The sequence below is a fragment of the Scleropages formosus genome, chromosome 25 (assembly GCF_900964775.1).
Source record: "Scleropages formosus chromosome 25, fSclFor1.1, whole genome shotgun sequence".
Classification (NCBI taxonomy): domain Eukaryota; kingdom Metazoa; phylum Chordata; class Actinopteri; order Osteoglossiformes; family Osteoglossidae; genus Scleropages; species Scleropages formosus.
Genome location: NC_041830.1, coordinates 2,153,737 through 2,175,175, shown reverse-complemented (window position 1 = coordinate 2,175,175; position 21,439 = coordinate 2,153,737). Strand labels below are relative to the sequence as shown.

The following is a 21,439-nucleotide window of genomic DNA, read 5'->3' as shown; positions in this document are numbered from 1 at the left end:
AGTTATAATAATGTTAGACCATTCATTAAGGACCTTTAGTATTATTTACTAATTTTTTGATGACTTTAACTTTTAGCCATTTTACAGTCTTCAGGATGATACAATGAATCACCTTAGATGGCTTTAGACTCCAATAGGTAGCAAACAGGTTGAATGTCTTCTGATCATCTGCTTGCCTTCAAATATATCTATCATAGTTCCTGACAATTTTGAGAAAGTGCACATTTGCAGTGCACATTTGTTTTCACATGAAATTTGGTGGTCGCTGAATGTTGTTTTTGCTGTGTATAGCAAAAAACAGTTAATTCAGGTAGTTACTGAATTTCTGCTGGTAGCACAAGCCTACCACTTAAAAATTCAAAACATTTCATAAAGCTCTATTATGGTACACCAGAAAAGAAGCAACAATTAATTCAAATGTGATTCACAAACAAAATAAGGCATTAAAAGTGAATTAAGACTGCTGTTAAGCATGCTTCATTATTTATGCATTTTCTATTAAAGTAGCATCTCTGCTCTGTTGCTTTCACAATCTGCTCTGTACATGTGATGCGAGTGTTACAAGTGTGCAGCTGTACTGTGGAAATGCCAGAGCACTTTAGCAAGGTAAAATGTAACTAGTGCTTTGACAAAGTCTACTTTCCCTGCCTGCCAGCTTAAGTCAAAAATCTTGAAAATGACATTCCAGACTTACAATACAGTACCATCTTATCAGTTTTAGCTCATACGCCAGCAATAACCTGTCAGTGACTGGACTCAAAGTGACAGCCTTGAGGAAACAATGATTTTCAGGATTGCAACCCATCTGTAATGTACAGGAATATGTACTCCTACAACACTGGGCTTTTTCGAGTTCTAAAAAACACCTCACCAAATGCTTTGGGCAACAGAAGCTGAAAGAGAGCAAAGAGAGTGCAACTTCTCTTTTCCTGAGCACAAAACAATGTGGTCAGGGTGTGTAACCCAGGTTAGGTATAATGCAGTATCTCCACCAGTGAGAACAGGTCGATGAGCTTTCTCCCCAAAAACACCCTGTTAGGTAAATGCAGCTCTGTAGCAGTGGGGAAAAAACCTGCTGACCACATCCAAGTTGTGCACACAGTCAAAAATGACCAGACACTATCAATACACTGCTGACTAGTCCCGACAACCTCCTCAGTGAGCGAGTATATCTGAAAAAATGTGAAACCTACACAACCCCTAGTCAAGTGTCAGCAGTTGCCTGTTCCTTCCTCCACCCCATTTCCATCTGTTTATCCACCAATAATATCCTGCGAAGGAGATTAGTAATCTTGTCCATATGATGAAGCGTATCCTACGGAGATCTGTACCGAGACGTCTCCTAGTGCAGCAATAAAGAAATACCAATGAAAAGATTAAAAATATTAATCTTTATTAATCTTAATTATTAAAGCACCACAACCCTATTAGGACAAGCAGGATAGAAGATGGATGGATGGATGCTCAATGGAGTTATATACACCTATGACAACAAGTTCTGTATGTACTGAGCTAAGCCACCTGGACCAATACTGCAACGGGCTGTGAAATGGTGAACTGGGGCAGAAAACCGGAGGGATCCAGCAACACTGAGGTGCACAGCAAAGGACGGAGTCACCTTTACGCAGTGGGGATGTTCGAGTCACGGCTGCAGATTTCTACCACGTTCTGCTGGACAAGGCGCTTCTTCCACGCAACCGTATGCAGGAGCAATGGCGTTTCTACAGGCGACGCCACACGTAGACTGAAGAGTCCAGTGCGGATGGCTGCCTCATTCCTCACCGTTGGGCTGAACTCTGTGGAGAAAAGACTAGAGCAAGGACCCTAACCAGACCGCTGTCCACCATGACTCTGACTCTCAGCCTCTGCAGCCCTCCCTGGGTAAGGAGAGGAGCACCTTGAGCAAAGTGACACCCTGAGCCAACGGTTTTCAGGATCATTGCAGCTAGTCCTCTCGTCACGATTCAAGGTGCTGCTGTAGCCACCTTCTACCTGGTACTGCTCAGTGTCCTGCACTGAGCCATTTACTCCAGTGTTGCCAATCAGTCAGTGGTCAGTGTCTGTGGAACCTCACCCCACCATATCCTTCAGGATCGATGCACTTCGCACCTGTGTCTATAATGTATCTCGCCATAAGCACGGAGCCGCGTGCTGCACACCGGCTCTGGATGCCCTCGCGTAGCGAGCCCATTCTTTGCAGCGCTTATCATTTCTGCTTACGACTCTTTTTGTTCACCTGAAACGCTGTGCCGCCGGAGTTGGGCCCACCTTACGGTGATGTTTGCCCACTGCTGCCTATGGCCCCGAGTCCGCCCGCCGCTCACCTGTCCACCTGCATGAGGCACGAGCTGCGTCGTTGCTCCGCGCGAACGAACGGGGTCACGGCTCGAGAGGCGCGGCGCGCGCGTGTCGCGAGGTTGCGGACAGCGCACAGGAGAACGTATGGAGTAACGCGACAGCTGGCCGAGTGTGTGTGTGTGTGTTCACGGCATTAAAGACACGGAGCAGTGTTCCGCGCTCGCACACCCCGCTTCCGACAGGTTCGAACGGCGGCCGCGCCGCGGAGAGCCGCGCGCGGGTTTCCGCGCGAAGGGGCGTGTTCTGGCCATCTTGGCTGAGCTCGCGCTCCGCACTCATGTACTCGGCACAGCGCGCCTAAGGCTGCGAGCAACATCTGAGCCGCCGCCGCTCTCTCCCACGCTGACTATGTGGCCGCGGGTGAGCGGAGCCCCTCGAACCCGTGAAGAAATGTTCGCCTGAAGACATCATGGAGGACTGACGCGCGAAGGACATTCTCTGCCCTGAAATTTGCCGGCTCTTTTCGGCCGAGGCGTAGCTAGCTGGCGGTTAGCACTCGGAGACTCGGGTTCTCAAGCGCCCGGCGGTTGAGCTCCATTTTTATACAAGGTAAACCGCTGCATATGGGCAGCGTCTTCTTCATAGCCTGGCGTTTGTGGTCGGTGAAACGTTTTTATGTAACGCTCTGCATGGGTAAGTACCTGGCTGTTCGAGACAAATAATAATAGGCAACTACTTCTCCCACTCACCCTTAAGCATATTGCAACGCAGTGAAAGTACTTTGTTTTATACATATGGGACTTTGCATACGAAGAAATCTGCGCTTGTCGGCCGCCGCCACGGTCAGCACTCCTGGCTCTGAGTGAGAACCGTGAGCTATTTGCTCGGGGTGGTCGGCTTGTGTTTAACGACTAAAATGGCTGACATCTCGTTCTGGAAATACACCCTCTCAACCGAACTATATCAGCTGAGACAAATCCGCGCGGCGCTGATTGGCCAAAATCGAGCCTTGATGCGACGGCTGCGCGTTCTGATTGGATACTCCGAAGCTCCGTTAGGGTTAATCATGCTAAGTAGTAACTGGCGGTTTCAGAAGAGATACATTCCAGAAAATGCTCAGAAACGCTATGTAAAATGCCAAGGGAGCTGAAAGCAGTATCAACTAGCAGATGGGACGCGTGTGAAAGGAAAGTCCTTGATGACTTTGGGTGAAATTGTGCTTGTCAGCCCTTTCCGGAGGTTGTCTCGGCAGTTGAATTGCCCAGTGTGAAGCTTTGCCCGGAGTGCAGCGATGAAGGGGGTGGGCGGGTCTTTTACTACGGCCCCGCCCCCTTCGCGCTGCGAAAATAAAAACACAGCGATCGCTCGGCGCACACGGTAAAAGTTGTTTTTGTTTGTTTCTCCGCCGGTGAAAGCGGTTATTGGCCCGCCTGTCCCTCACAAGGCGGCAAAGTGTCAAACGAGCCAGAGGAACTTGTTTTACCGCTGCGTCGCCATTTAGGCAAATGTTAGCCGTTTTGGCACGACTCAATAGACTAAGGCTTAGTTTAGCGAACGTCGGCGCAGCACCCCAGTAACGCACAAGTGAAAATAAATACCCCATCAAGCACAAGTGAAAATAGGACGCGCTTGCCGGTGTAAAATAACGTTTTAATGCTGCTGACTTTTCAGCTGCCAGAGTCTGGTTGCTAAGTTTGTGACCTTCACAGTGATCGCCAGGCTGCTTTCGTTTCGTTCGATACACATATTTACGTGGTGAACTCAGTTTAAGCGGGACTGTAAACAGCACGGAGCCCCGCAATGGGGGTGGGGGCACGCGCAGTACCAATGGCCCGCAGCTGTTGGGGTGCGCGAGCTCGGGCGCGGGCGCTGCTCGCCGTTCATGAGGCGTTAGAGCTGGAGGCGGGGGCTCCACCTTCCCGGGAAGCTCGGTGTCGTCGTCCCTGAATCCCACCCCCCACCACCACCACGGACGCACTGTCCTCTAGCGGGCTCCTCTTCCGCTCCCCCACGGAGCGCGCCAAGTGGTGGAATCCCACGTTAAATAAATGGAACTGGTTGGATATTAACATGCGTACCCCTTACTCTAAGTTGTTACTATGGGCTTTATGTCACAGTTGGGGGTTAAGTCTTGATACACCCTTGTGTGTCCTGAAGGGCTGTCAGCCTTATTCCTCTTTAATCCACACTATTTTGTCTTTTGGAGATTAAAAAAGTCAGAATTGCAGCATAATTGCTAAAGTTTTGAGCTGCGGGTTTGGTATAGACAGCAGAATGTTAAAGGGGTGCGTGTCACTGTGGCTGTCACTGACGGCAGTCCGGTCATTGCACCGCTATTTACCTTTTTTCCTAAAGTAACGTGCAAAATACTTTGCTCTTCAGATGTAACAGCAGCATATTTCAGTGCAGAATGTGTTGAGTAAAGCATGTCAGCATATACAAGCTTTTCTAGTACAACACTGTCTACTGGAGTACAAATTAAGCTGGTATATGTGACAGCGGAAAAGGTGCTAAAAGACATACAGTTCAGTGTTGCAGAAAATGTCTTTAAACACATCACAAGTGTGACATCAGTATCAATTCTGGGCTGACATGCAGTACTGAGGTGATCATTGATGGCAGGACTGGTGAAATGGCTTCTGTGACTTTCCCTCAGGTCTTCACCACATTCTTTACCATTCTTTACTTTCTTTTTACCCCAGGGCAGAGGGAGCTAGCAACCCCATGAGGAAACCGCGGAGGAGGGGACGACAGCCTGGGTCTGGCGTGGCTGCGGGGGGCCGGGGGGCTGTGCGGGCATACCAGCGGGCACCCTCACCGTACAGCCTGAAGATGTCCCCAACTCGTGAGACGCTGACCTATGCTCAGGCCCAGAAAATGGTGGAGGTGGACCTCGATGGGCGGCTCCACCGCATCAGCATCTTCGACCCGCTGACGGTCATCACTGAGGACGAATTGATGGCGCAGGACCTCAGCGAGTGTAACAGCAACAAGGAGAATAGTGAGCAGCCGCTGCTCCCCAGTGCCGCCAAGGCAGGACGCAGGCCTTCTGCTGCTAAGGGCCGCAGGCGCGAGGGCAAAAACTCATCCTCCTCCTCCTCCACGCACGGCCCCCCGGCTGGCTCGCTGCCACTGCTGCATGCCAACTCGTCCCACCAGTCTGGGCCCCTTCCTGAGCCCACCTTCCGTCTGCTGGACTCCTTCTGCCCCATGGAGGCACCGCCCCTGCCTGCTGCTTACTACCGCTACATAGAGAAATCGGCTGAGGAGCTGGAGATGCAGGCCGAGTATGACATGGATGAGGAGGACATGGCCTGGTTGGAAATGGTGAATGAGCGGCGGGTGTCCGAGGGCCAGGCCTCGGTGTCCCCAGACGCCTTTGAGCTGCTCATAGACCGACTGGAAAAGGAGTCGTTTCTGGAGTCCCGGAGCCAGGCTCCGGCACAGGGCCCCGTGGACGACGATGCCTTCTGCTGTGTCTGCCTGGATGATGAGTGTCTCAACAGCAATGTGATCCTCTTCTGTGACATCTGCAACCTGGCCGTGCACCAGGAGTGCTATGGCGTGCCCTACATTCCCGAGGGCCCCTGGCTGTGCCGTTGCTGCCTGCAGTCACCAGCGCGGCCCGTGGACTGTGTGCTGTGCCCAAATCGTGGAGGCGCCTTCAAGCAGACGAGCGACGGGCGCTGGGCACACGTGGTGTGCGCCATCTGGATCCCAGAAGTGTGCTTTGCCAACACGGTATTTCTGGAGCCCATCGAGGGGGTGGAGAACATCCCGGCAGCACGCTGGAAACTCACCTGCTACCTGTGCAAGCAGAAGGGCCGCGGTGCCTCCATTCAGTGCCATAAGGCCAACTGCTACACGGCCTTTCACGTCACTTGTGCCCAGCGTGCCGGCCTCTTCATGAAGATCGACCCGGTGCGGGAGACCAATGTCAATGGCACCACGTTCTCCGTGAAGAAGACGGCCTTCTGTGAGGCACACTCCCCGACAATGGTGTCCGACGAGGAGGAGCCCGGAGGCAGGCAGGTTGGGGGGCGGAGCCACAGGGGCTGCAAGTCGTACACGCCTACCCCTGCCACACCTCAGCACCGTAGAGGTGGCAAAAAGGCACCTAGAATGCTGAAGAAGAAGGTGAAGAAGGGTCTGGAGGTGGTGTCTCGGCGTGCAGCTGTGCCACTTGTCACAGTACCACAGATACCTGCCCACAGGTGAGCCTTGGCTGTGGCCTTTGTTCCTGTTCCCGTACCAAGGGCTGATAGATCACATAAAATATTTATGAATTTGGAGGTCCCAGAATAATAGTTTACACAAATCATAGGTTTGTGTGCAGAATTACGCTCCTTAATACAAAATTGACTTTTCTGAAATTTTTATTCAGACAAAATTGCAGAAGATGGTCCTGCAGTTATGTTTAGTAAGTTTCTTCATACCCCATGAAGTTTAGTTGAAGAAAAGGAAAAACCGTAGCAAGTAGCATTGTGGTTACTGTTGCCACCTTACACCTGAAGGACAAGTTTGAATTGTAGCTCCTGCTGTATTACCCTTGATCAAGTTACTCAACCTGAATTGGTACAGTGAAGATTACCAAGTTATATAAATGGTAAGTCAGTCTAAATTTGATTAATACTACAGTCACTTCAGAGGAAAGCGTCAGCTAAATAAATGTAGTACGAGTTGCTTTGTAAATTTTATATATGTGAAAATGAACTGTCACTGTCTTTTAGGCTGAACAAAATTTGCAAAGGAATCCTTATTCAGCGCAAGAACCAGTTCATGCAGAGGCTTCACAACTACTGGCTCCTGAAGCGGCAATCGCGCAATGGTGTGCCTCTCATTCGGCGACTCCACTCGCACATGCAGGCCCAGAGGAATGCCGAGCAGGTCAGTGGTCCGCAGAGTTGGCTTTTAGAGGAGCACTCCCTCACTTATAGATGGCACGTCACACACTTAGATTTTCTCATCACTGTTGTTTCATCCTTAGTAACTACTTACAGCTTGTGTTCTTTTTGCCTTTTGACTTGGTTTATTGTCTCCCCATGTTTGTGTGGGTTTCCTTTGAGTACTCTGGTGTCCTCCCACACTCCAAAGATGTTGATCAGTTGATTAAGTGCCATGGTGACTCTAACTTGCCTGCAGTGTGTCTGTGCACGCGCGATTGGGTGCGTGTTATATTGCTCTGGTTTACACTACTTAACTCAGTCACTCATCTGTACAAAGGTGTATCTAACAGTCTAAGTGACCTTTTATCTACAAATGTGAACTTAATGTTTTGCATAGTTTTTGTAGCTGTCTCCCTAATTTAGAACATGAATTAAAAAGCTTTGTGCGTGTGTGTGTCCAGACGGAGCCGGATGAAAAGATCAGTGCCGTGAGGGCAGAGCTGAAATATTGGCAGAAGCTGCGACATGATCTGGAGCGAGCCCGATTGCTGGTAGAACTTATTCGGAAAAGGGAGAAGCTGAAGAGGGAGCAGGTATTGAGTGTGGGACTGTGCATTTCGGGGAGGGGTGTGGCATGAGGGTGTGGAGTGTTTATGAGCAGGTCCCAACATTGCGCCAAGCAGCTGATATCCACAGAGCCACTGAATCTGGCTGACTCAGTGACCGGTGTTTTCTGCATCCCTTATAGAATTAGTAGGGGGGTGATACCAGCAGTCCTGTACATGTGTCACATCACTGGCAGAACTGTGTCCTTCATGAGCCTTTTTTTTCGGCCCCTGGCCCTCAGGTGAAGGTCCATCAGGCAGCCATGGAGCTACAGCTCACCCCCACCCTGGTGCTCCTTCGCTCCACGCTGGACCAACTGCAGGAGAAGGACCCAGCTCAGATTTTCGCCCATCCCGTCAACCTCAAGGAGGTAGGCTCACACCCAGTTCCGATTTGAGATGCTCTGCTCATCTACATACTGAGAAATCATCTCATCGGCAATGGTCTCCATACAACCATGTTCTCTCAGGCGTATCCTGAACATTGCATCGGCATGCGACTGCAGCTCTCACAAGCTATGGCTGTTCTTGCGTTTTTTAACGTAATTTCTCTTTTGCTCTAATCAAAATAATTTACAAAGGAAATAAACAGATGGAGATACAGGTTGTAAGTATCTCATGTTGGGCTTAAAACTGAAAAACTGCAGGCTGGCTGAGCCATTTTAGAGAGTGGGGGTAACCCCCACCGAATTGTAGGTTAACGTGTCCATACATGAAGGTTGCGCTGTTTATCTCGCTTCCCTTTGCTGGTGTTTTCACAGCTCTTTATTGTGCTGATGCAGGTGCCGGACTACCTAGAGTTTATCTCTCAGCCCATGGACTTCTCCACCATTCGCACGAAGCTGGAGGCTCATGCCTATCGAACTCTCTCTGACCTGGAGGCCGATTTCAACCTGATGGTGGCCAACTGCTTGCGCTACAATGCCCGGGACACGGTGTTTCACCGTGCTGCTGTGCGCCTGCGGGAGCTGGGGGGCGCTGTCCTACGCCATGCCCATAGGCAAGCGCGCAGCACGGGCCTGGACCCTGATACTGGCATGCACCTGCCTGAGCCACCGCACACACGTGACTACTACCGCTGCTCCTGGGAGGACGGTGAGGAAATAAAGTGCCATTTGTTTAGCCCTCTGCTTTGTAATCAACAGACGATGGAAAAAGCTTCCTTGTGGGGACTTCTTGTGATGTTATTCTAAGTATAAAGGCTGGACTGGAGTGCTTAACAGGTCTGTTCCTGTATTCCTGGTCCACAGTGGACACCCTCCTGGATCCTGAGAACCGATTGCACCTCTCCCCAGAGGACCAGCTGAAGGAGCTACTGGACAAGTTGGACATGGTGATGTCCATGAGCCCCAGCGGGGCGCGCACTCGACGCATACGCCTGCTGCGGAGGGAGATCAACAACGTGCGCTACCGGCATGATCAGCAGCGCCAGCTACTACTGTACAATGGCACTGCCAAGGAAGAACAGGAGCGGGCAGAGGAAGAGGATGAGGAGGAGGAAGCTGACCGAGGGGGTGACGCCGACCGCTCACACGTGCCGTCCTCGTCTTCCACTCCAGACAAAGGTGAGCTGCACCGTTGAGCAGCTAGGCTGCTGTGGGTTGATCGCGACACCCACTTGTCCCCTCCTTGTTCCGAATCCTCTTGGCACAACTGTTAGTGTACCTGTGTGTAGAGTGCATCTGTTACTGGGATACACAGGTGCAGCATGTACTACAGGTACAACCATTTCTGTTCATTTCATTAACAAAAGTGAGACACTGAAATGTTTCCGCTTGTCATCTGAATTGTAACACTTAATTTAATCTACTCAGCAGTGTCTTAAGATGTTTACCTTGCCAAATCTCACATGTAAGATACTGATGCCTGGAAACATGGCAAGTTTCAAGAGTGCGGAAGTTATGACTGTGTGTACTGATGAGTTAGACAAAGGTTAACATGATGTTAATGCTGCTTAATGTGAATAAATGCACTGCTAGGATCATTTTTTTGCTTGCAGTATCTTGTAGAGATTTTTAGGTACAGCTTTTGGGTCAGTTGCCCCAGGGGGTGGCCTGCCAGCCTAGGCCAGTCTGATTGTTGTACTGATGGACCGCAGACCCCAAAAGTCAACCTTCTCTAGTTTGATGTCAGTCTGGAGTTGTTGTTTTCCTCTCCTCTGTCCCAGCTGTCCTCTTCAGGATTTAAACATCACTTTAATCAGCACTCTCAGTGATAATGGAATTTAATAATTTAGTAAATTTACAAATTTATCACGTTTAGTGTGTCACTGAACTGTCACATAACTTTTATGAAAGTGCTCGGAGTCTGTTGGCAGGTGAAAGCGCTGTATATGAGTACGTGGTATTGTCTGTAAATGTTTTTTCCCCAGACAGGTGGGGGGGCATTATTTCTAACAGGTGATTTTATAGGACAAATAAAGTGGCTTGCATGTCTACATTTTGTTCTTAACTTTTTTTTTTCCCTTATGCCCTTCCAGAGGACTTAAAGGCAACGCCTCCCCCCACACTGGAACCCACAGGCCCAGCCCTGTCTCCTCCACACGGAGAGGCCCCCCAGGACCCGCCCACCCTGCGACCGGTGACTACAGACCCAAGGACTCATGGCCGTGCACACAAGCGTCTGAAGTCAGCCAGTGACGCCTCAGATGGGGCTCTGGGGGAGGAAGCAGTGTGTCTGCCTAACAAAGGAGGGATCGCCAACGGCCGCACCTCCCACGAACCTCCCCCAGCCCTGCCTGCTGTCGGCGTGGGCCGCCGCACCGCCATCCTTTTCAAGAAAGCTAAAAATGGAGCCAAAGCACTGAGGGACAGAGACGGGCCAGTGCAGAATGGGGAGGGTGGCTTCAGCGCCCCTGCTGTTTTGCAGGACCCTCCCATGCTCACGCCTGCAGGTGCACGGCCCCAGACGCCACCCCCTTGCTCACTGGCCACACTGAGATGCCGCAGTGCCAGTTCGGAGAGTGATGGGGAGAAGTCGCCTGCCCCAGCCCGGAAGGAAGGTCAGGGATGCCTGTAATGCACCAATGCTTATTTGTGTTTGTACTTTCTCAGTCACTTAGCAGATGTTCTTCCTGCACAATTGGTTACATAATGACCTTCAGCAATGTGCACAGCTTTAATTTTATTTTATACTGTTAATTTACTCTTGCTACAACAGTTCAGCATAAGTACATTTGCTAAAGATACTGCATTAGCTCCCCTCCTGCTAGAATTGAACCAGCAAACTTCTGATCATAGGACGAGTTCCTTAACCATAGAAATGTTACATTCTGAGAGTTTTCTGATGACCTGATGTGTACTGTGAGTGTACTGATGTTCCTGATGACTCTGTCTGTGCCTGCTCAGGTCTGATGAACGGTTTCACCAAGCACAGGGACAGTGGCTCAGACTTGGACCGTAATGCCACCTCTGACCTCCAAAAGGAGATGTGAGAGCACCCCTTTATAATGAAACTTCAGTCAGACCGAAAAACAGTTTAAACAAAACAAAAAAGACAGAGCTCTTTTGCAGGAAATACAAACATGATACATGATAGGAAATATAATAATAAATTTAATGAAGCTTAGTAATAAAATGCTCAGATGGAGTGAAGACCGTTGTGCACGCTGGGTTGCCAGAGTTGCTCAAGCAGGACTTTGTTGCATATTTTTCATGGATAAAGTAAAATACAAGGAGTGAAATTATTACTCAGTTGCTTTCCTCCTTACCTGAACCTGTTTTATTTGATTGTAGTGCTACACCCCCCAAACGCAGCCGTGGAAAACCAGCGCTGTCCAAGATCCCGTTCCTTGATGGCATGAACGGGGATTCAGATTACACTGGTAAAGGTGAGTGAAACCGTGTGCTTTGTCTTTAAGGAGCAAGCCGCTCCTCTCCATCACTTTGTCACTTTCCTCTAATAATACAATGTTTTACTTACGATTTTTCACCTATTCGAACACGAACCTTGGTGCAGCAAGTGCTAGGGAACAAACTAGGTTTGCTTGAGACTTTCATATCTGCAGCTATGTCTCCTTCTCTGTAATGCATAAATTGTACTTTTGCTGAGATGTACGTCGCTTTGGACAAAAGCGTCTGCTAAATGAATAAATGTAAATGTTTTATGTTAAAAAAAAAAAAAAAGGGAAAATAACATGCAGGCTGGTTTTATTGAGGACTGCCTTCAGGATAAAACAACAGCACCACCCTTGACAAACATCAGTGGACCATGGATACAGTAACTGTTTAAAAAATAAAACCACTTGCTTGGTTTAGCCCTTAGACTGAGGACTGGGGCAGGGCAAGAAGTTAGTGGACAGCTCAACAAATAGAGTCAAATCCTTAATGTGGGCTGTGGTAAGAAGCGAATGTAGTGTCAGAATAATATCATTTGGAGTGCTTCTGCATCTGATGCTGGGAGTTGAGTATTGTGGCCTAGGCACAAGTAGGCCTTGGACTATTGTTCAGGTTCTTAAGGTAGTGGGGACAGGCCTCATTCTGTCCATGTTGTGAAGATGGTCATAATGGGACGAACAGGGTCATGGGTATCACCAAGGTTCAACACACACTGGAGAGGGTGAGAGTATCAACTGTTACAGGCCACTCTGAGATCAGCAGAAGGGCCAGACTTGGATGTGTTCAGCTGTCCAGACATGGAGCATTCATTGAGATGGGATGCACCCAAGGGGGATGCACCCAAGGGGGACACTTACAGGTGGTTGGAGGGAACAGGGCAGGAGTGCAGTGGCCCCTGGGAGCAGCTATGGAGTGTTCATGAGCCTTGAGGGTCACCTGTGGAGAGAGTAGAGGAAAGGAGCAGGTGTCTGGCTGTGAGAATTTACTAAGTGGTTTTACTTATTTGCAAAAATAAGTGCAGATGCGTTGATTGGTTTAAACTAACTCAGAAAAGGAATTTCTTTCAGGAGCTCAGTGGAATTGCTAGTGCCTCTGTGGTCTTACTGATGGGGAACTGTATGGAATTGCCTGTTGTCCTTTACTAGAGAAGGGTCTGGAACACTCAAGGGTGACAAGGAACATGCAGTGCATGCAGGGAAATGGTCTAACAGAATGACACTGGTATCTACAGGCAGGGGTATCTTGATGCCCTTTGAGAACGGGATGGAGCCGGAGCCTCTGGACTTGGTGTGGGCCAAATGTCGTGGGTACCCCTCCTACCCTGCACTGGTCAGTAGCCCCCCCACACACACACACATCTGACATACTTTCATGGTGGAGACATCACCACCCCAAGATGTTTTGCACTTTTAATGTTAAAAAAGCCAGTTGTGGCTAACCGGTCATTTTACATCAGGCTTGATGTGTCTTCATAGATCATTGACCCCGACATGCCCCAGGAGGGGCTGCTCCACAATGGTGTGCCCATCCCGGTGCCCCCCATGGATGTGCTGAAGCTGGGGGAGCAGCGGCAGGAGGAGGTGGGCGAGAAGCTCTACCTCGTGCTATTCTTTGACAACAAAAGGACTTGGTAAGAAGGGCTAGAGGGGTCGCTTAACGCTTCTCTTTTAACTCACCCACTGGCAAAGGGGGCACCGGCCCCTCCCTGTGAAAGTCACTGATGCTCTGACAGCGGCCACTGATTATACTAGAGCAATTAGGAAGAGTCTGTTAAACATTTAGTTATTTGCCTTATGTTTCATTTCATCATTTGCACAGGTTCTGCATCTTACTGCAGCATTCTGAGTAAATCATTGTACTTGAAGGGACAACATGTAAGGTCCCTCAAGGAACCACGAGCCTTTGAGGACTGCTGTCTTGGGGCTTTTCTTTACAGTCTGATTCTTTCCAAAGACTCTTGAGGTAGCGGCCAACTGGACACGCAGCTCGATGTTGGGCTCTTGTGGTGCAGTTTGGTTTGAGGCCCGAACCCAACAGTACAGGGCAGAGTCTCTTCAACAGCCTGCAGTGATTTACAAAAGCCATGTCAACACCATAGCCTGCTTATGATGTTTAACTATACAGGAGGCTCATGGGATGTCTGTTGTTTAGCCTCTCCTTTCCCTTTGAGTGGTACTGCTTTTGGCTTCTAGTCCAAGTGCTGGTTAATTTGCACTGCTCATTCTCAGGGTATCACACAGCCTGTGCTTCTGACTGGCAGAAGGAAGGAGCTTCTTGTAGCTCCACCACAGGGGATAGGAACATGACCAGCAGTGACACCTGTTATTAATATCTGGGGTGGAATTAGTATTCATGTCACTGTGAGTGCAAGTGTGAAATCCTTGAGTGCTGAGCGTAACCCTGACCACTCCTGTAACAGCACGGCACATTAAAACATCATGTAACATGTGTGAGAAGCACAGGCTGAATCTACACGTGACCTGTGGGCCGCAGTGACTGCACAGTGCAAATAGTACGAGTCAGACATGCTGAGCTGCCCGTCCAGTTTGTGCGGAGAAACGGAGACAGCAGCTGGCCCCCAATCGTCATTTGCGCTCTTGTTTACTCGTGTGACTGTGTGGAAAGCAGCGTCTCAATCACTCATTTAACGACACTTAGCTTAGCGGACAAGACACGGAGAGCACAAGGCGCATTACGCAGCTGGACTGAAAATAATTGGTTCTTGGTGCCACTTTTACACGCACACACGGAATGGAGCCCACAAACACTAAACAGGGCAGCTTTAAGGGGGGTACTATTGTACTGATGGACTCTATTTACTCAATGCAGCCTTTGAGCTCACTGTAAATTTACACAATAGGATTCACTTCACTCGCAAACATGCACCAGGCATTTTTACATTCACTGTTTAATTTTGATGTACAGTATGAGTTACTCTCATCACTTTGTCCTCCATGGTTAAAGAAGTGTTCTGGGGCCTGAGGGGAGATGGCAGGAGAAAGGCTACAGCACCACTATGGAATACAAGTTGGATGTTATAATGAACTTAGAAAGAAAGTGTGTCAAACTGCATATTTGTTTCCATGTGCTTTGTCATACATAGACTTGGTTTTGGTAAGTTTTGCAGCTAAATTCTAATTGTTTGTGATATAAGTGAATGCTGACTTGTGTTCTCCCAATCCCCATATGAAATGTATTTTGTATTGTACAATTTAACAATGTGATCATAAGAGCAGAACTATCATTCTGCCCGCTTTTACACTCCACCTGCAAGAAGGAAGTTGTGCGGCTGTAGACCGCTGACCACGTCGGCCTGTCTTGTCTTGCCGCACAGGCAGTGGCTCCCTCGCGACAAGGTGGTCCCGCTGGGTGTGGACGACACAGCGGACAAGCTGCGCATGATGGAGGGCAGGAAGACCAGCATACGCAAGTCTGTCCAAGTGGCGTACGACCGCGCCATGATCCACCTGAGCCGCGTGCGGGGAGACCACCCCTTCGTCACCTCCAACTACTTGTAGAGTGTGCTGATGGAGGCCACCCTCTAAAACACAGACACACACACACACACACACTTCTCCTGTGGGGAGGTGGTGCGGGGAGGGCCAAGCCTCGCTGTGGCAGCACAAAACTGTGGGTTTGGGTGCCTCTCAGCCACACCTTTGAACAGATGAGCTGCTCAGGCCAGCAGTGGAACGCTGCAATGGAGTGATGGACCAGTAGGCCCTGTGGCTGCACAGGGGCTGAAGAGGGGAAGTGCAGGGTGTGGGAACAGGAAAGGGCATCACATCTGTGGAACTGTATCTCTGATCCACATGGAAGCTCCCAAAATGCTCGCAGGAGCTCAATGGAAGGCTGCTGTCGTTGCAGTATGGCTCAGAGGAACTTCTCCTGTTTTTCTTTTTTCAAAGAAAGGAATGACGGGGAGGAGGAGTTAGGGGGGTGGGGAGGGGGATCACTTTTTCATATTTATATACAAGTATGAATGGGTCACTGCCATTTTCTTACGATACCTTTTTACTTTTTAATATTTTACAAAACCACTTGTACATTCAAGAAACACCCCATGTATATATGTATGTTTATATCATACAGTATCCTTTGTTTTTGTTCACCTGCGGGCATGAAGAAATATGGAGAGATGTGTACATACCTGTAAAATACTATCACCTAATTACCAACTGGCTTCAACGTGTACTCTGCTTATGTGATGTCAGTGGTTTCGTATATATAAACAAGCATATATCGTTTCTGTATATGCTTGTTATATATTAAAAGAATCACTTGTTTTGATATATAAATATTTATTTATGGAAAGTTAAATGAAATTATATATTAGTTGACAACTGAAAGTAAATGTTATTTAATATAAGCTATTGAAAAGGATTTAAGATTGCAGATCCGCAGTGGGCTTTGTGGCTGTATGACTGTGCTGTGGTTACGCTGAGGTTTCTAAGAGGTGTCTGCTGTGGAAGTCGACCTGTGTTGTTCTCACTGGCTCTAAGTCTGGATCCCTAGTCCACTGTTAAGCACAGAACCTTGTATTTATTGTAGAAAGAGTTTACTAGAGTTCTAGACCCTGTTTATAAGATGGTGCTGAAGAGAAATTTTAAGCTTGTATAAACTGCAGATTTTACCTACTTGCCTATAACTAGTCAATCAATATTTTCTCATGTCGGGAAATAAATGTTCTAATCGAAATTCAGTTGTTGGCTTTACTCTTCAACCAGTTAGACCAAAAAGTCGATTGCTCAAGGTTAACTGCCGTCTAAAAATAACGATGACTGAAATGGATCCGGTTTGATTATTCAACGTGACCGCTGTACATCTCTTTAAAGTTACTGGTATTACAAACATTTCCCAGTGGTGTCAAGCTCTCCCGTGAGCCATCTTTGCAGTTTTTACCCCGAACCAATTTTACTGACGCTATTCTGTTAGCGGCCCTTTTGATGTACAACACAGGTTTCCCTTGTGATCCTTTTACAAGAATGCCAACTTACAAGCAAATGCAATTTGTACTGCAACACATACAAAAAATAACAGAATACACTTCACATAGCAGTGTTCAGTAGAATGAGAACCTGCTATAATTAATAATACAATGCTAATTCAATCCCCTCAAAGTGCGAGTTTGCACAATGTGATAGTTCCACGGAATGAACAAACTCTGTGAAACGAGGGACGAGTGAGTATGCCTTGGTGACATCATGCCAGGCCAAAAGAGCAGAGTTCCCTGCTCACATGTGATGGGTTGCAAAGAAAGACTTGCATGTGTCAAAGAGCATGTTAGGACACGGAGAACTCCCCTTAAAGGCAATCTCATCACAAGGGACTTTGAGATTTTACATTTACTCATGTAGTAGCAGACACTGTTCTCCAAAGGGACTTGCACTGCTAGATACACCACGGTAAACTAACTGCAATCACTGAGATACAGTACGAGAGGGAAACAGGACTGCGGCGTGCCAGGTCCTCTCACGGAGCAGTACGTGCTTTCATTTGTAGTGTTTACAAACACCTCTGGGAAGCATCTCCTCTCTGGCTTCCTCTTACTGCCAGGGCAGCTTTAGGGGTTAGTGTTTTCGAGTGTGTTTAACTGTCCCTCCCGCCTCTGAGCTGCTCTGTTTTCCACAGGAGATTTTTTCAACTGATGACTAATCAAAGGCCGAAGTCACCTGAAGCTTCTCCTGCTTGCGGCTTCAGTCCAATGTCAGTCGCAGCAGAGACTCGCATGCCGCTACGATTCCTGGAAATTGTCACAGGAGTGTAGTCTCTCTGCACCGGGAACTTCCTCAATCCTGCCGACAAAACAACCGTGCGCCGGCCACGTTCCGTCTCTCTCCGCGTGCCGAAAAGCTTCCATTCCGAGCGAACCATTAAGCACGTTCATCTCGAGAACATGGTTCACTTCCCGAATGGATCTGCTCCTGGCTTTCGATCTCCACAGAGCACCTGAAGAGTTTCCCGGCTGTCTCCCCATCTCCATTCTCTGCTGCTCCATCAATCCGCAGCCTGAAAGCAAACAGTGAGTGTTCCCACTCATCACAGGAGAGAAGTTTCTTCTCTCCGCCGTGTGGTCTCTGACAGTCAACCAAACCTGTCCGCCATGGGAACCTTCTGCCACATTCTGAGCAAAAACTGCTTTTCCACCACAGCGAACTCTCAGCCGCTTACTGACACACAGAAAACGTATACCGCCATCAGGCACAGACTGACAGTTTCTCTTCTCTAATCTGCTTTTGTTAATTTATTGACTTATTTGATCAGCCCTCGGCGAGGCGCTTGGGTTTCCTTTCAGACAGCAGAACCTCAGGAGAGCCATCAAGTCACTGGAAATCTTGTGTCCCTGACAAACATGTGGCCAGGTGTCTCCATCACCTCCCGCACAGAAAGTGTGCCGACGTTACCTTTACCGGACAGTGGAGTACATCCACTCAGCCTCCACCCCTTGGACTCAAACAGCTACCTGTCCAAGTCAGTTCATTAACTGAAATTAAGAAATTAAATACACAGATAAAATAAATAAAAACAAGTCTGGCTCAGCACTTGTTCTCTCTGGCTCCAGACAATAGCATAAAAAAACACAAGAAAAACGTACGTGTCACCTGGACTGCAGCAGTTGTTCCACAAAACCGTCCTATTTTCCTCCTTTTTAACTTCAAACGCTACCAGTCGACGCGCTCGCGATGCCGACCTGCCCCACGTGTCCGAGTCTACAGTCTACTGCAGTGACCGCGAACGGACGCGCGAGACGCAACGCACTTTAACTCTGCGGTTTTTCTTTAGAAGTCGCGCCGCCGTGCGCTGCTCTCTCGCGCCCCCTGTTGGCCAGGAGAAATACGTCACGGCGTTAGGTTCGTCCACCACAGCGCATGCGCAGCATCGTTCTCACTTTAGCTTTCTGCAACCTTCACTCACAGAACTGTTGAATATCTCTCTCACACACATATTATATTATAAATGAGTAAATCATGCATTTTATTTCCTTAATAATGCTCACATACAGTACTAACCTAAGAAGATTTAAAAGACATTTACATAACAGTTTTCTCCAAAGTGACTTGTAATGTTAAGCTACATTTTACAAATACTTACCCAGCTTCTTTTTTAACTAGAGCAATTGAAGGTAAATAAGGGTACTACAAGAGCTGGAAGTGGGATTTGAACCTGCAACCTATGGGCACAAAGGATGCCACTCTAACCACTACCTGTCTCTTCTAGAAAATTCTGAATAAGATTAATTCTTTTAGAACACCTTCATGAGGTCAGTAGGGCCCTTCCTTTTCGTTTTAGCAAGAAATGACCTCAACTAAATGGCCAAAAGAAGCTGCTGTAGTACATAAAGTGTCAAACAAAACACCAGGTACTACGCATTTCTGTCATTAGCATTACTACAGATAATCTAGCCTAAATCTAAGTAGGAACATGCTTTGATATTTACATTTTTTAACATCCATATTATATGTAAATAACAGCTTTTCCGATGCAGAGTCTTAGAGGTTGAGAACACGCAAAATCCCCTGAAATAAAGTTATTTAATATTACACACAATTAAAATCTATACAAATGTACAAACATCTTTATTTCCTTAGGCTGGCCATCATAAAACAAAGAATCTTTCTAAAAGAAATCCTTAAATCAAGTACACTATCACAATAAAAACAAAATTATCCAACAGCGAAATACAATCAAAAATCAATAGAAAGAGAAAAACTATCTCCTTACTGGCTTCAATAAAATACAACTGACCTACATCTTCCACACCCCAACAAGGTTAATGAAAAGACTGTCCCCCATCACAACCTGGATGTGGGACATCATATCACATACTTGCATCTCCAAAACATAAAATCCAATGTAAATAATTACCAAAGCCCCTAAAAACGTAAAATGAAACTAATAAGCAACACAAAAAACACATACACATATAACAACATGTTGAGCAGGATGCAGCTTTCAGGTCAGGTGACAAACAACTATGCGATGAACATCAGTGCATCAAGTGGAAAGTAACAAACCAGGTTTACTTAAGAATCACATCTGTAGCCATGTCTCTCAATGTAATGCACAAATTGTATTTTACTGAGATCTACGTCACGTTGGAGAAAAGTGTCTGCTAAATAAATAAATGTAAATGTAAACAAGCCTACAGTGAAGCATGGGGAAACTCAAAATTAGACATAAGGGATGCAAAGCACAGGTACAGACAATGCAGGATCAATTCGACAATAACAATCCCCGCAGTATGTGGAACAGCATCAAAGCACTGGCTGACTATAAGACCATCAATCTGCTGCCCAGTGATGATGCCAAACTGCCTGATGTTTTGAACCAGTTCTTTACCTGCTTCGACACTCAGAGTCGGGGGGGGGGGGTCCGTTCCACTCATCACCCCACCTGCCAGAGAGTCGACACTTGTTCTACAGCACCACCAGGTGAGGACTACCCTGAAGAAAGTTAATGCAGGCAAGGCAGCAGGCCCAGATGGAGCACCCGTCCAGATACTGAAAACGTGTCGACAAACTTAGAGAGGTGTTTACTAAAGTATTCGACCTCTCATTACAAGGTGTTCTTCCAACATGCCTCAAATCCTCCATCATCATCCCAGTGCCCAAGAAACCAACCGTGGAATGTCTGAATGACTATCACCCAGTGGCCTTAAAAGCAATAGTCATAAAGTGCTTTGAGAAACTCGTGCTTTCACACATCAGAACCATCATCCCATCTGATCTGGAAAAGCACCAGTTTGCCTACCGAGCAAACCGCTCCACAGAGGATGCCATCAAAACAGCTCTCCACCCCGCTCTGACACACTTAGAGGAACCAAACATTTATGTGAGGATGCTATTTGTGGACTTTAGCTCCACTTTTAACACTGTTATCCCTCACAAACTCGTCAGCAAACTGTAGTGGTTAGAGCTACTGCCTTTGGACCCAAAGGTTGCAGGTTTGAGCCTTACCTCTGGCTGTAGTACCCTTGAGCAAAGTTCTTACCCTGAATTGCTCCAGTAAAAAAAAAAAAAAAAATTACCCATCTGTAGAAATGGGTAAATAATTGTAACCTTAGCATTGTAAGTCGTTTTGGAGAAAAGCGTCAGCTAAATGAATAAATGTAAATGTAACAACCTGGGCCAACACCTCTAAGACAAAGGGGATGATTCAGGACTTCAGGAGAACAAAGGACCACCTCCTGCTTCACATTCATAAAAAAGCATTGGAAAGTGTGAAAAGCCTGAAGCTCCTTGGAGTCTATGTGTCAAAATAGCTGACATGGACCTGCAACAACTCACACCTGGTCAAAAAGGCACAACAAAGACACTTCTTCCTCAGGAAGCTGAGACAAGCCCAGCTCACACAGAAACTCCTGCTAAGCTTTTACAGGACCACCACTGAGAGCATCCTGACTAACTGTGCCATTGTGTGGTATGCCAGCTGTACAGCCGTCAAGCAAAAGGATCTGGATCGCGTGGTGAAGACGGCTCAGTGGATTGTCGGGATGGAGCTCCCCAACTTGGACACTACCTATGCTAGCCGACTGAGAAAGAAGGCTGGCAGTATCATCAAGGACACTATACACCCCAACTGCTGCTGTCTGGAAAACAGTTCAGAACAATAAAATCCCGCACCAACAGACTGAACAGCTTCTTTCCCAGAGCTGTGGCCTCCATCACTCCCTCCCTGCCCAACCAGAAAACTGATCACAAAAGCCAGCTTCTGCCAACATTACCCCCCCACATACCCCCCTCCCCTCAAGGCTGCTAAGGAGGAGGACTCCCAAGTTTTAATCTAACTCTAATTTATCTTAAGTGTTCAATCT

The 21,439-nt window shown here is 47.7% G+C and overlaps 1 protein-coding gene and 1 long non-coding RNA gene across 4 annotated transcripts; one reads left to right on the top strand and one right to left on the bottom strand.

Annotated features, from left to right (window-relative positions):
• Positions 1 to 2,570: 2,570 nt before the first annotated feature.
• Positions 2,571 to 16,744, top strand: brpf3b (bromodomain and PHD finger containing, 3b). Of its 2 annotated transcripts, none has more exons than XM_018742114.2 (13): positions 2,571 to 2,907; positions 5,001 to 6,512; positions 7,029 to 7,185; positions 7,646 to 7,777; positions 8,032 to 8,160; positions 8,572 to 8,884; positions 9,040 to 9,354; positions 10,269 to 10,790; positions 11,137 to 11,218; positions 11,524 to 11,618; positions 12,857 to 12,954; positions 13,101 to 13,255; positions 14,960 to 16,744. In XM_018742114.2, the coding sequence occupies exons 2-13, from the start codon at positions 5,023 to 5,025 to the stop codon at positions 15,141 to 15,143; spliced, it is 3,672 nt and encodes a 1,223-aa protein (XP_018597630.1). In that variant the 5' UTR covers positions 2,571 to 2,907; positions 5,001 to 5,022; the 3' UTR covers positions 15,144 to 16,744. The 2 variants fall into 2 exon arrangements, with proteins under 2 accessions (XP_018597630.1, XP_018597631.1); XM_018742115.2 differs by having other exon boundaries at positions 2,571 to 2,991.
• LOC108928251 (uncharacterized) lies at positions 9,368 to 18,344 on the bottom strand. 2 transcript variants are annotated; one of them, XR_001965658.1, is made up of 4 exons: positions 18,221 to 18,344; positions 12,483 to 12,561; positions 11,499 to 11,578; positions 9,368 to 9,454 (listed from the first exon to the last, which is right to left on the bottom strand). It is a non-coding gene; the product is annotated as an uncharacterized LOC108928251 (long non-coding RNA). The 2 variants fall into 2 exon arrangements; XR_001965659.1 differs by having other exon boundaries at positions 18,228 to 18,344.
• Between the last annotated feature and the right edge of the window lie 3,095 nt (positions 18,345 to 21,439).

What these genes read in the sequence shown, in the direction of transcription:
- brpf3b (XM_018742114.2), top strand. Translation starts at nt 5,023, where the DNA reads ATGAGGAAACCGCGGAGGAGGGGACGACAGCCTGGGTCTGGCGTGGCT. An exon ending in GTCTTCCACTCCAGACAAAG is followed by an intron (nt 9,355 to 10,268) that starts GTGAGCTGCACC and finishes ATGCCCTTCCAG; the next exon opens with AGGACTTAAAGGCAACGCCT. An exon ending in TGCCCCAGCCCGGAAGGAAG is followed by an intron (nt 10,791 to 11,136) that starts GTCAGGGATGCC and finishes GTGCCTGCTCAG; the next exon opens with GTCTGATGAACGGTTTCACC.